General features: G+C 41.8%; 1 protein-coding gene across 6 annotated transcripts in view; it reads right to left on the reverse strand.

The window, feature by feature from the left end:
- Nucleotides 1-1,256: 1,256 nt before the first annotated feature.
- NEMP1 (nuclear envelope integral membrane protein 1) overlaps nt 1,257-14,072 on the reverse strand; it is a 25,472-nt gene continuing 12,656 nt past the window's right edge. For 3 of the 6 annotated variants that reach the window (XM_082741852.1, XM_082741854.1, XM_082741853.1), the window contains exons 2-9: nt 13,576-13,700; nt 12,187-12,406; nt 10,347-10,419; nt 8,975-9,068; nt 8,392-8,506; nt 7,474-7,699; nt 6,516-6,689; nt 1,257-5,769 (exon numbers count right to left, since the gene is read on the reverse strand). In XM_082741852.1, coding sequence (XP_082597978.1) covers nt 5,592-5,769; nt 6,516-6,689; nt 7,474-7,699; nt 8,392-8,506; nt 8,975-9,068; nt 10,347-10,419; nt 12,187-12,406; nt 13,576-13,700 — 1,205 coding nt within the window. In that variant the 3' untranslated portion in view covers nt 1,257-5,591. Of the gene's footprint in view, nt 5,789-6,231; nt 6,327-6,515; nt 6,690-7,473; nt 7,700-8,391; nt 8,507-8,974; nt 9,069-10,346; nt 10,420-12,186; nt 12,407-13,575; nt 13,701-14,072 lie in introns of those variants that run through there. The other 3 variants (XM_082741856.1, XM_082741855.1, XM_082741857.1) reach the window with 3 other exon arrangements.

Raw genomic sequence — 14,072 nt, forward strand, 5'->3', positions numbered from 1 at the left:
TTAATAATCACCTCCATCTCTTGTTTACCTAGTATAGTTATAGAAGGGAGAGAAGATGCCATTATTGTGTTCATCTACATAAATTTACATATGGTCTCCACCCTGGTTCTTCCTATTTTATGGTCTTTGAAAAACGGACAATAGATTTCCATGTAGCCTAAATAACTGGGAAGAGAGGACACAGGCAGAGAATTAATGCAAATGCTCCAAAGGATCCCCAGAGCAAAGGAAATAGCTAAAACATAAAAGAAAATGGAAGGTACCAGACTCCTCCCACAGAAGCTGGGCCTACACATAATTGAAGTTTTTATTCCATGGCCCTAATACTCACTGCAGCCCTACCTCCTCTCTCCCTACACAAAGCTCTTGGCAGACATCCCACAGCTGGATCCGCGGGTCCATCTCTCATCCCGTGGAGAAACAAAGGATATTTTTTATTTTTATTCTTTTAAAGATTTTATTTATTCTTTTGAGACAGATAAAGCATGAGCAGGGGGAGAGGCAGGAGAGGGAGAAGCAGACTCCCTGCTGAGTCAGGAGCCCTAAGTGGGACTCAATCCCAGGACCTGGAGATGATGACCTAAGCTGAAGGCAGACGCTTAACCATTTGAGCCACCCAGGCACCCCACAAAAGATACTTTTTATAAAGAAAGAAGTAAGGATGCCTGGGTGTTTCAGTCAGTTGACCAAGTGACCAAGTTGACCCAAGTTCAGTCAGTTGACTAAGTTGACCAAGAGTGTCTGATTCTCGGTTTCTGCTCAGGTCATGATCTCAGGATTGTGACATCGAGCCCCAAGTAGGGCTCTGCCCTCAGCAGGGAATCTGTTGGAGATGCTCCCTCTCCCTTTGCCCCTCCCCCCTGCTCAGGCTTTCTCTCTCTCTCTCTCTCTCGCTCTCAAATAAAAATAAATAAATCTTATTTTAAAAAAAAAGAAGAAGAAGAACTAAAATACAATCAGAGTAGCTCCCTGAACTAGGAATAGCCTATACATGTTTTTTGTCTATGAGACTGCATGGTCACACCCCATGACTCCTGCAGGAATAATTCCCCCTTGAGATCGGGCATGCTGAGAAATCATCTAGTCCAAGGATGGAAGCAGACCAAGGCAGACCCAGGGTGGGCAGTGGTGGGTAAGAAAAAAAGGAAAACAGATGGCTTGCAACACCATCTCATCAGAAAGATGAAACTTAGAAGCTAATTGCCTCAAGAGATCCAAGTAAGAAAAGTACACGTTCATTAAGACAGACTACTACATAGTCTATAAAACTTTATTAAAATTGGCATTACTTACAAACTTGTAAAATAAAAATGAAAAATATATAATAAGACATTGTTATTTTTTCTTACAGAAAAGAGTGAAAATGAGACCCATGGCAAAGAGCCATCCCTGATCGTTTTATTCTTTAGAAACATTCATGAACATTTATTTTAAATATAAATGGCAAATCTTTTAAAACAACACTAAGGCATTACCCACAGGTTAAAACTTACCTAGGAATTCCTCAGCCCTGCTATTTTACCACCAAGTCTACAAACATGGGAAGCAGAGACCATGGCAGGCTCTAACAGTTCTAACACTCACATTATGAGCTACCTAGTATGCTAACATGACACGAATGTTGCCCATACTGTAGGAGAGTTCACAGAAGATGATTTCACCATTTTCAAGTTACTGTCAAGAGCGTGAAGAGGAAGATGACACACGCAGGCAGGGAATATGGGAGCCCATAGTCCCAAATGTGGGGGAGGCTGTATGCCATTCCCACCCCCCACTAAAGCTGAGTGTTGATGTGGACATGAATCTGCCTTGTCTATTCTTAGCAGGCTCTGGCTCCCATCACATAAGGCACCACACACCTTTTCAAGGTAGTAACCACCTAGAATCTAACTCAACAGCAACTGGGGCCATAAGCTACGTTACCAAGAGATACTACTGGCTTACCATACTGCATAGGTTTCCTTAAACATAATCATCAATTTCTGCTACATCAAAACATAAACAAGAGGTTTTAGGTGCATCTGCCTTGTGCAAATGGCTATTTTATATGTTTATTACTTGGTTTCAGTGCCTATGTAACATGAAGGCATAATAAATCTGTCAAACAGTCCTCTCATTGGTTGAGATAAAGTTCTTGGCATTTCAATATAGGTTATTATCTCATATGTCAGACCTGAGTCCAAAAGAATACTAGAAGGACATTTAATTTCCTTTCCTCCTACTTCAACTTTCACTACTCAATTCAGAGAAAAGTTATGAGTACACAGCTAAGAACCATTTTTACGCAGGCATCCATCTGAGCCCATCCTTTTTTCTGGAAGAAAAAGATTGAGGGCAATTGCATAATCCATTTCCAAGCTTTTTATGGATATCAGGGCCGGGGAGGACTATCTGGCCTATTTGGGTCCTTTCATTCATCAAATCTCTAACGTATATGCCAGTTGGGAATGGACTGAAGGGAACACAGTCGGTGGAGAGAGGGCTAGGCCCCAGATGGGATGTATCTGCACAAAATAGAACACTGGAACCCAAAGCCTGTGATCAGCAAAACTCCCTTTGTAACAGACATGAAAGTCATGAATCTGGGGGAGAAAATAAACTAGTTTTGGTGGGATGAAGTGGCTGGTAGGACTTCCTTATTAGAAGACATCCAAGTTGCTAAACCTGTCCTTATTTTTGGTAATTGGCTCTGCAGGTCTCATGAAAGCAATCTGAGTGGGAAAGTGAAGGGGGCAAGGTTTTAAGCCAGCTGGCTCTCATATTCCCATTAATGGCAGTTGTGCTCTCCATAACTTGGTCAGATCAATTAGGGGTGATAGATTTCCGATGCTGAAGAGACCCTCAGCCCTGGGGCCAATTTACAGCTTGGTATTTGCAAGCAAGACGCTGACGCTGACATGGCAGGAGATGTGGCTCCAGTGTCAGTTCACTCCATGGTTATCCCCTCAATCCTTTTGCATGAGATCAGTCTGAGAGACAAAACTATGCTGAATTGCAAGAGCTGTAACTGCCAGAGAAAATTAAGTGGGGGCTTCAAGTAGTGACGGAGCCAGCAGACTAAGTGGCCAAGAGGGAGACAAGAGCGGCTTCCGAAGAGGGCTTATGGAGTCAAGCAATCTGTGGGCACAAGGAGGCACTGAAGCATCTGGGGCAGGGCCACACGGGCAGGCAGAGCAAGGACACACAGCACACCAAAGGCACCGTTGTCCTTCCCAGTCTCAGAGCAGCTGTCACGCTGCGGGACCCACGGTCACCTCCTCTGCCTGCAGCTCCGGTTTCCGACTACACACACACACACACACACACACACACACACGCACACACACACAGAGTAATAAACTGGGTCTGACTATACTCCCCCCAAGTTCAAAGTCGGTGAAAAAAAGTGATCTGGAGATGGAAACGAGATTTCATGAGGAGTTGAACAAAACAGAAAAAATGTTTCTTAGCGCTTTCTCATCAAGATAAAGATAAGAGGCGGGGCAGGGAAAGTCACCCTGGAGGCAAGCCACCGCCTCCTCCGGAACAGGCTCTCTGGGGGAAGGCACCAACGTCTCCAGGTAATCCTGAGACCACTTGTACAGATAAATTATTTTTTCAAATTAACAGCTGCTCAAATATGCTGGATCCTGATTTCTATAAATACAGAGCAAAAAATAGTATATTCCAGAGGCCCTAACAGTTCTCTGCAGAGGGATAAAATTTTACCATGTACATAATTTACAAAGGCATTAAGGTTTCCCAGTATAAAGCTCCTTTGCCCGGCAACTTTAACCCACAGCATCTTCCCAAATCCTGCCCTTTCACTTTCCACTGTATTTGCTGCCAATTGAGGTAGTTGTCACTTTAGGACAGTGTAAAGCTATGGAAAACACTGGTGGTAATAATCAACTGGCCACCTGGATGGGAGTCTCAGAGCTGACATTTTGGAAGTCAGCACTGAGCCCAGGGCCCGACAAGATTATCTGCTAAATGGCTAGCCTGAAGGAGTCATTACAGTTTTTTTAAAAAATCACCTGCCTTCTCAGGGATCCCGGTGGACCAGGGCACCTGTGGCTGTGCTCCGGCCGTCAGTGCCCATATTCCTGGCTAGAGTCATTATGGCCTCTTCCAAGGTACGGGGCTGAAGATCACTGAGCCAGAACCAACCAAATGACAGAGACTTGGGAATTTGCTCCCTCATAAATGACATTGCTGGTTTATAAGGGTACTTTCCAATGGCAAAAGAATCTGAAACTAATGCCACTGTAATAAAAGGCAGCATGAATCTCTGATCAGAAATGGAACTGCAAGTAAGTATACTAAGTTCAAGGAAAACTGTGTCTGATTCCGAGAGGTGAATAAACATCCGGAGGCATAAAGGTGACCTGGAGGACTATTTCATGGCAATGCAACTTGTGGCCGCTACATAGCTACAGTTTTATGTTATATTAAGGAAATTTCACAGACAGCCTCAGGGCTTGCAAATTAGCCAGATTATGGCCGGGGGAGCGGAGTACAGGTGGTAAGGAGAGGCTGAAAAGAACAGGTAGAATGGGTAGACAAAGGAAGAGAAAGGAAAAGGAGAGTTTCTTGATTCCACAGCAACTCAAAGATATGTGTCCCACTGACAGGAAAAATGGAGGACGCGTAAAAAATTCTCTCAAAAATGAGCACTTCTCCCAACATGCAGGAATACTACTACAAATGAAGGGGAAGAGAATAAGAAATGAAACGAACTCAAAATTGTACATACTTCACAGCTGAGGAAATAGACACTTCCTGGAAGGGCAAAGGGGGCTGGAGGAATGACAAGGAAAGAACGCAAATGTCTTAAGATAGAATTAAAACTTGAATATAATAAAAGCCTGACAGACCTCCCCTACAGAAGAGTTCACAGGCATGTTTCTTAAAAACAAGCAAGACTTAGAATATCGTATGTGTGAACTAATTCAAACCCCACACAACAATTCTGGGGCTTTAATGGCTGACCCATACTAACAAACACGTAGGGGCCCATGGGCTTGTCAATCTGGAGTACTCCCTGGTTCTGGAACATGAATTTGTGACATTTAAAAAAATATATTCATTTCAAAAACAAGACAGAAATAAAAATCTATATTCCTCTTAAAACAGCTAAAACATGGATTATTCTAAAGTCACTGAAAGAAAAGCAGAAGTGAAGGAGGCTCAGATTTGTGGATTTCTCTCTGGAAGACGCATCCTAAGGTCCACAAAGAGTTACCACACATGTAACACAGTTCTCACTTTTGAGTGCCAGCTGTGGTGGCAGAAACGCCACCACCGAGTCAATCTTTAAGAGGAGCTAGAACACCATGCTAGCTGTGGTCATCTGGTTTTTTGTTTTTGAAACATAAACATGGGAAGCATTGAAAGCATTCACTGCTTTACCCATCCTCCCTCAGAGATCCCACGGAGACCACCAAGACCATTTCCAGAGGGAGGCCTACTTCGGCTTCTAATTTCAGTGGGAGAAGTTTTGCACTATCTCACCCTGTTTCAAGGAGTTGAGAAGCAATGGTGCACACATGCAACATGGACCACTGAGGTGCCAAGCCAGTCCATATAAAAATAACGAACCACCACCTAAGTCAGGAGGTGATCTGTTGTGTGATAGCAGGATACGGAAAATCTGAGTCCTCCTCCTCAGTGGATGTCTCCTCATAGATTTCATCCTCAGCAATGATGCTCCCTAATCCATATTCCTGCTCATGGACAGAAACCTCATTTGGTGTGAGGTGAGAAGAACCTTCCACAAAGTCAGCAAATCTGGAAGAGAGAAATAATACTCATTAAGAACCTGCCTTCTGTCCTTTCTGGTTTTCTTTCAAAATAAGAACAAAGTGAAACCCTCCATATACTCACAGCTCAAATTATACAGAGCCTGCCTTACTCTGGCAGGGAAGCAGACTAAAAGCAAGAAATAAGGAGAAAAGGAAAGCTGGGGTCAGAGACCAACATCCCATGAAACCCTATCCTGCTTAATAAGCACTAGCCTATGCTTTTAGTTAGGAAAGTGCTAAGGTTCCTTTAGTCATCTGTAATCCTGATAAGAGAAGATTATGGGGCATTACACATTTATTCATGTTTATGGCCTTATAAACTTTATGCCATCAGGATTCCAAATTGAAGCTTCACATACTCACCAGTACGGTGGTGCCCAAGTAAAAAGGGAACACCCCCCCCACCCCACCAAAAACAAAAAACAAAAAACAAAACAAAAAAACCCACCCAGAGAGCAATGTAAAACTATCACATGGGAAACTTAATATGGTACTGGAGTCTTCTCCTCTCAATGCTGCCATCAAATCTAGAGTAGATGGTTCCTTGAGGAAGCAGAAAACAGGCTACTGCTTAACATATGGTGATACATTTATCTTTTTCCCAACTACCCCTCGATGAGCAGGAAAACTAAGCTATGAATACAAAATGTTTATCTAGAAGTATGATCTCTGTTAAAACTCAAGGTCACAATCAACCTGATAGATTCCTGGCATAGATGGCCAAGAGTTTACCTCTTTGGAGACTGGATTCGAGAAACAGTCTTCCAAGCAGAGCAGTCTGGACTGTTACAATATTCTCGAAGCTCCTCTAAAGCCTTTCGCGTCTCCACTTCTCCTTGTATCCTATATTCTTCTTCTGTCAGGAGACGAGGGGGGACAGTCTTTTCCGCTGCCTTACACATCTTTCTGTGCTCACCAAAATAACATCATGAATCATTAATCAGTAATTTCTATCCAGCCTGCCCTCTAGCTTCCTTCAGTGTGCCAAGTATACAGCAGAGAGCCTGGACATTAAGAGTCATCACCCCACCTTTCTTCTAGAGACATCTTTACCTATAACATACTCCTGACATGTTAGACTAGGAATGACAAGTCAGAGTAATCAATAGTATTCACTAATGTGAATAAATTCACTTATTTTCCTATAAATGATAGACAAAATATTTGGAAAGTGGAAAAATGACAAGAAAAATGGTATAAGATTGTGGTCCATTAACTTGAGATTCCCCAAACTGATGGCATCACCTTGACTATGTATAACAGAACCACCACTGACAACCTCAGAATCTATGACCACTCCATGTTCACTGTGCAAGACGATAACACACTTTGAACTACATTTTTAAGACTAGAACTCTTGAAGCAATATGAGAGCCAGTGTGAAATAATCCAGAACCAGGTGACCAGAGGCATGTGGTATAAAAGTCTATGCTTTGCACCACCTAGTGGTAACAGGAACACATGACACTTTACTGGATGCTTTTATTTTAGATAAAATGACGAAAATAAAATGAGAAAAATGCCTTGAGAGAGTCTAAAAAGAAAGACTTGGAAGGAACAAAAGCAGAAGCATAATAAGATCAATTTCCATGAACAAACAGGCTCCCAGGTCAACGCCTCTGTACCCTTTTGCCGCAACTGCATCCCACACGGTGTGTTTCAATACAAAGTTATATTGTGTTTCGGTCACCTGTAGGTGATGAACAGCCACTGAATAGGGTACTCCAGGTTCTTAGTACACAGTGCAATGATGATAATGGCAAGGGCAATATGTGGTATCTGGATACCGGAATACATGAAAAATAGGCCCATCAGCTGCAAGGTCCAAGTCAGCAGGTTGATGCTCCGCTCATTCTCCAAGGGCCCGTACTTGTAACAGACTGCGAAACTTATGAATCCAACTGTAAGGACATAGCCTAAAAGAAGAGTTATCAGAAAAACATTCTTTCTGATCTATAACTGGTAAAAATAATTTGTGCGGGAAGCAGCAGTGCATTCGCTATATGGCGCCTACTGAACTAGGAAAATGGATAAGATCTTTACCCAGGATTCACGCTTTTTTCACTACTCAAACATATTTATCTCTTGAAGTATCTACTCTTTCTGTTGTTTCCAAATTTATCTGGTTCAAATGGAGGATTAAAGCTACATGTTGAACAACGCTAGAACAGTCTGTTTAAAAAAGCCCAACATATGAAAATCCAGATTAATCACCTCTCAAAAGATAGATTAAGGGTTATCAACTATATAACCAAAGGATCTTCACTTCATAGAAAAATTCATGGCAGAGTCCTTTGCTTCTTAAGGTCTTCAAGTGCATTTAAAATAAGACACTATTAATAAAGTCAATTTATAACTTTTCAGAAAGATGCCTATTGTGTAAAGAGAGGTATACTTACAAACACCAACCAATTAAAGTCTTTTCCCTGGCAGCACCATTTTCATTTAATGTGTCGACTACACAGGGTTAGAAATAAAGCAAAGAACTATGATTCTTAAAGATTAATAAAAGGGCATGGACTATAAGCAGGCAACATCTTTTCAGGATCAAATGAACTAAAACAACCTATAAACATATAAAAAGGAAAGCAAAACCGACAACACTTACTTAAAAGATACTGCCAGTAACACCTCCAGATCTCTTGTAAGTTTTTTAAAACTAGCTGAATGAGGTACAGAGAAAAGGACCAGCCTCCCACCAGGATGACGTAAATGGGACTTTTCTAAGACAGAGTAGAAGTGAAAACAAAAAGTTACAACAGGCTTTCCATACATAAAAGCAGCAAAATGGAACTACGATTTTTAAAAAATTCAACCTACTGAAAATGCACAAAAACCACATCCCTTAAGAAGACATCCTTTATATTTAAAATGGTACAGTGTGCAAAGACCACTGGGAAAACGATGTGCTAAATAACTTAAAAGCCTGGCTATGTAATTAGCAAACAGGAAGGAGACTTTAATTCCCCACTGTGCACAGGATTTTCAATAAGAAAGGGGAGTTTGTATGCAATCAGACTCCAAGTTTCATCATGGAAAGTACCTTTCTGAATCAAGGAAAAGATCAGTGAAAAAGGACATTAACTTATCAGCCACAAATGCAAATTCTTAGAGCTATAAGATTATCCAAGAAAACAGTCCCTCAACTTTCCAAGTTCCTCCTGACTGCAGATGAGGATTCTGCTACTTACCTTGGGCATGAACTTGGACAGTACGAAAATGACGATTAGTAGAGAGGCCGCAATTCCCACACTCATCCCAGTGGAATAGTAGAAAATTTGGCTTCTGCAGAGAGAAACATTACTTCATGACCATGTACGCGGTCTTCACACACGGCATTGTTCGAACAAGAACAAGTAACCCAGGGGCACCTGGGTGGCTCAGTGAGTTGGGTCTCTGCTCTTGGCTCAGGTCATGATCTCAGGGTTCTGGGATGGAGCGCCCTTCGGGCTCTCTGCTCAGTGGGGAGCCTGCCTCCCCCTCTCTCTTTGCCTGCCTCTCTGCCTACTTGTGATCTCTCTCTCTGTCAAATAAATAAATAAAATATTTTTAAAAAAAGAACAAGAAACCCAGCCGAAAGACAGAAAAAAGCTATCAGACGAGAGCAGGTGTATGTCTAAATCCTGAGGTCTGAACACTGACGGGACTGGTACAATGCAGTTGCTGCCGGCTCAGGAGGATGGGTATCAGTAAGACCCCTCAAACATATGCCGACAATAAGCCTCGGCCTAGCTGCGCAATCCCATCACAGCCTCTCCCCCAACCCAGTTTTAAGGAGAATCTTTCTTCTAAAGAACTGCCCGGCTTCACTGGGGAAAAAGAAGGTACAAGGACACTGCCTGAGTGGACACTGGAAACTGGAAGATAAATGTCTTTCTAGGCCAGACGCAGGGCCTAGAATAGAGAGCTCCAGCTCCTACGCCGGGCTCTTCCTGCCAGGCATTCCTCCCTCACTGTGAGTTTCTCTCAGGATCCCCAAAATAAGGAACCACTTCTACCAATCTCACTCCAGCCCAACTTCAAACTCCGACGGGTAGCTTTCATTCATTATTCCACAAATATTCTTTTTACTTTTGTACAAAGTTAATGTCGATTCTACATTTGTTCAATGTTCAGTTACCTGTGTTTTCTTCTTGTTTGTACATGCCAGTTTTACCTAGCTTAGCTGGGAGGTTCCTAAAAACAGGAAATGCATAAGTGGTTGGTGTTTGTTCCTCTACCTCTAAATGGCATGAAACTCACCAACACATGGCCCTGGAAAAAGGAGGACTTAACATGTTATTCCAAATGGTGGAAAAAGTGGTGATGTATTGGCTGAATCCCATCACATGATGGCTCAACCTAAAAGGAGACTTTCATTCTTGCCGATCTTATTCAATATAAGAAAAAAGCAAAAATTGTAACATGTATTAAAGTATTTAAAGATTTTTTTTTTTTTCCCAAGCAGGGAATGGCCTAGCCATAAAGCTCATGGAAAAGGGAAGGGCAGCTCTTTCCCCATGATAAAAGTGAAGCAGGGTGGGTCTAAGCCTCGTCATTCTGCACTCCAACCTTGGAACCTACCTGCTCAGCAAATCTCCACAAAAAAATAGCACAAGTCCAAGGAGGAAAATGAAGAAGAGTTTGGGGTCAAATCCTGAAACAAATAAAGACTTCTGTTTGATCGGGAAAACAAACAGTATAAAGGATTATAGAATGAAAGACAATGATTATAGAATGAAAGACAAAATAAAGTACAATTGGCCCTTGAACAACATGGGTTTGAATCGCACAGGTCCACTTACATACAGACTTTTTCTGACAAATACATCACAGTACTGTAAATGCATTTTCTCTTCCTGTGGCTTCTTAGTAACATTTTCTTTTCTCTTACTTCATAGTAAGAATACAGCTATATAATATGTATAACATATAAAATAGGAGTTAATTGATTGTTTATGTTATCAGTGAGTCTTCCTGTCAACAGTAGACTATTAATAATGACATTTGGGGGAGTCAAAAGTTATATGCAGATCTTTGACTGACGGGGTAGAGTAAATCAGCCAGCATCTCAACCCCGTACTATTCAGGGGTTAACTATAAACACAAACAACCTACCTAAACAGCATTGTAAATGCCACACAAAGCCTGGGAATCCTTCCAAACAGGAAATATAAGTAGGTCTCTGTCTAACCTCTACTTTTTTGGAAATCTTTTTTTTTTTTTTTTTTTTTTTGGTTACCTGTGCTAAGGCTAAAAGAAACTAGGGCTTTGCTTCAGATAGAGCTAGGCCTAATGCTCTCAGCACTTCATGCAATCGCCCACAAGGGGTCTCTACCACTCCGGCTTTCACTCAAAAGTCTCTCGGGTTCCGATTCAGCAGATTTGCCTAGAACTTTGGGTCTGGGCCCTCTGTTGTTCTCTAACTGGCTGCTTTTCTTGCCCAATACCACCACCTACTTCCTTCTGCTACACAAGCACTGTGTTGGAAAAGCCTACACTCAAACACATCTCACCCAGGACCAGGGGGCGCCCCCAAGCAGAGGCCTCTCAGTGGCATACCAGACACTCCCACAGCATTCACATTCAAGAGCTCTGAGTCTCAGGGAGGCCCTCAAACAGAGCAGGAGCAAGAAGAATCAGTACATGTGAAAGGGGCACAAAAACAAACAAACAAACAAAACAAACAAACAAAAAACCCCAAAAGGCAAATTCTATACAGGCAAAAAAGCCTGTGGAACCATAGGGCAGTTAAAAGAGCACAACCTATTTTGTAGCAAAACCCAGGGATGTTTCTGCTATTCACAACATCCCAGGACCCTCGGTAATAACCAGGGAGAGACCAAAAGTCAGAAAGTTCAACAGGACACTTATTGTAGTCCTCTGTGAAACCTTCTCATACATATTCAGAAAAGGGAAAACTTCTCCTGGTTCCACTGAATAAGGCTTCAACTGCAGTGATTTTCATAGTTTCTTATGGTTCCACAAAACCTTTTTACTTGTGAAATATTATATTCAGTTCTGCTTGCCTTCAAATTATTATAACAACTCAGGTCTTCAAATATAGGTCTTTATATCCAGGACACCTAACTTTGTCTAGGAGTGCCCAGAGAGCAGGAATAAACGTGTCTTACCCTGAAGAACACTAAGCATATCAGCTTAGGGCCTCTGGAAGTATTAGGACACAAGTCTTCACAAACCTAGGTAAGGAGGTCCTCCAAACCACCTAAGTGAGGTCTTTATTCTAAGCCTAAAGGGTTGTATGTGGGAGAGAGACTCTCTTAACTATTTGGAACAGTGGTATACTCAGGTTGTGATCAGAATCAAAAGGGAGCTGTCTTGAGCTAACTTCTTTGTCTCGCTAATTACACTCTCCAAAGCCCTTTTCACGATAGAATCCACCAGAAAAAGAGGAAAGACTTACTCCGAGTCACAGTGACATTGTACTGGGTGTCTTCCTCTATAATCTCAACTTTGAGGCAGGTTTTTGGGCTGTATAGACCCACGTTTACATAGGTGTCATTCAATTTCTCTTTTAAAAAGGAGGAAAAAAAGTTCCAGATACTAAACTGCTCTAACTCTTTCAGTTTCTCTTCATTCTCCACCTGGGTGACTCGTACCAGTTTGGAACTATTTACCCGGATCTGTAACACAAGTAAAACCAGCATGAGAAAGAAGTAGGAACCTTAAATTTTCATAAATACAAATTTAAAAAACCTTTAGAGTAAATAGCTAAATCAGTAATAATGCCAGTTTTCCACAAGGCTTACAAGAAATATAGAGATGCAATGGCTCAAAAATAATTGGGCAAATAACATTGCACATAGCACACAGAGGCAGCTGTTAGAATGTCTTGTTGTTAACATGATCTGAATCTACTATTAAGCAGAACAACACAGGAGGAAAAAAGACTTCTGAGCTGAGTTAGCCCTATAGCTATTTATGAGAAATCATACAAAACAAGGCTCTAGAATATTAAGAAAATTGCCAGGCAGAAACAGCCCCAGAACACTGAAAATGTTTCCCGTAATGACAGACTGAGAAGTTCAACCCTTTGTCACAAATCACTGATTATGGGTAAATGCTGGCTATAATGTGTCTCAGATGGAATATGATCTTTATATCAGACAATAAAATAAAGAAAATTTTAAAAACCCACAAGCCCACCCTTAGGTTTCTGATGTGAACAACAAACGCTCTTATCAGTAACTATGCTTACAGCAGCAGCGGCATTTCCAAAAGAACTCATTTTGTTCTATTATTATTATAGCCAGACGTTCTCGCTTGCCAGGTGGCTTAATAGTGTTATGAAATAAATGAAACCAAAGCCATTCTATCAAGGGAAAACTTCAGGCATGGGGTTTACGAAACATTTCGTGTTGAATCAAAATAGAGTAAGAACAGCAAGGCAAGAGTTTACATCCTGACAGGCATGTAACAGTTTCCAGGCCAAAGAAGGCATAAGGCCTGACGGGGGGTGGGGCATCCATGTGTGTTCATGTACGCATGTACGTGTGTGTCTGTGCGTGCGTGCGCGCGTCCACGCGCGCAAGGAGAGAAAGGACAAGAAAGAAGCTTCTTTGGGAAAAAGAGGAAGGAAGGTTACCTCAGGGTCAAGTATTATAAGCCACTTAAAGGAACAGAGACAGAGAGGGAAAAAAAGTATAAATGCTAATTGATGAAAATCCAATTCAGAATAATCTGAATCCTACACCAAGGTTGCTGATAGGGAACAATGTATCAAAGTACTCACTAATCACATACAGACAAGACTCACAGAAGCTGCCCCAGTCAGGGGCCTCCAAATTATTACCTGTATCCGTGTCCACACATCATGCCACTTTGGGATAAGCACATTTTTATAACAGAACTGTTGCCTGTGATTCGAATTATGAACTTCGGATTCCTGAAGCATGACCACGCTTGCATTGATTCCGGCTTTATGCAAAGAAAGGAAACAAGAATTGAGTATAACAGAACAAGTTAATAGCTACAATTAATTCTATAAAAAAGAATTAACCTGACCAATGTTTTTGTTTTCTTTTTTTTAAAGAATTTTTTTTTTTTTTTTTGAGAGAGAGATCACAAGTAGGCAGAGAGGCAGGTGGGGGAGCGGGTGGGAAGCAGGCTCCCTGCCAAGCAGGGAGCCCAATGTGGGACTCAATCCCAGGACCTTGGGATCATAACCTGAGCCAAAGGCACTTTAACCCACTGAGCCACCCAGGCGCACCAATGTTTTCTTTTTTAATTCAAGTAGAGTAGACACACAATGTTCCGTTAGTATCAGGTGCACAATACAGTGAATTCATC

Source organism: Mustela nivalis, assembly GCF_964662115.1.
Source record: "Mustela nivalis genome assembly, chromosome: 7".
Lineage (NCBI taxonomy): Eukaryota > Metazoa > Chordata > Mammalia > Carnivora > Mustelidae > Mustela > Mustela nivalis.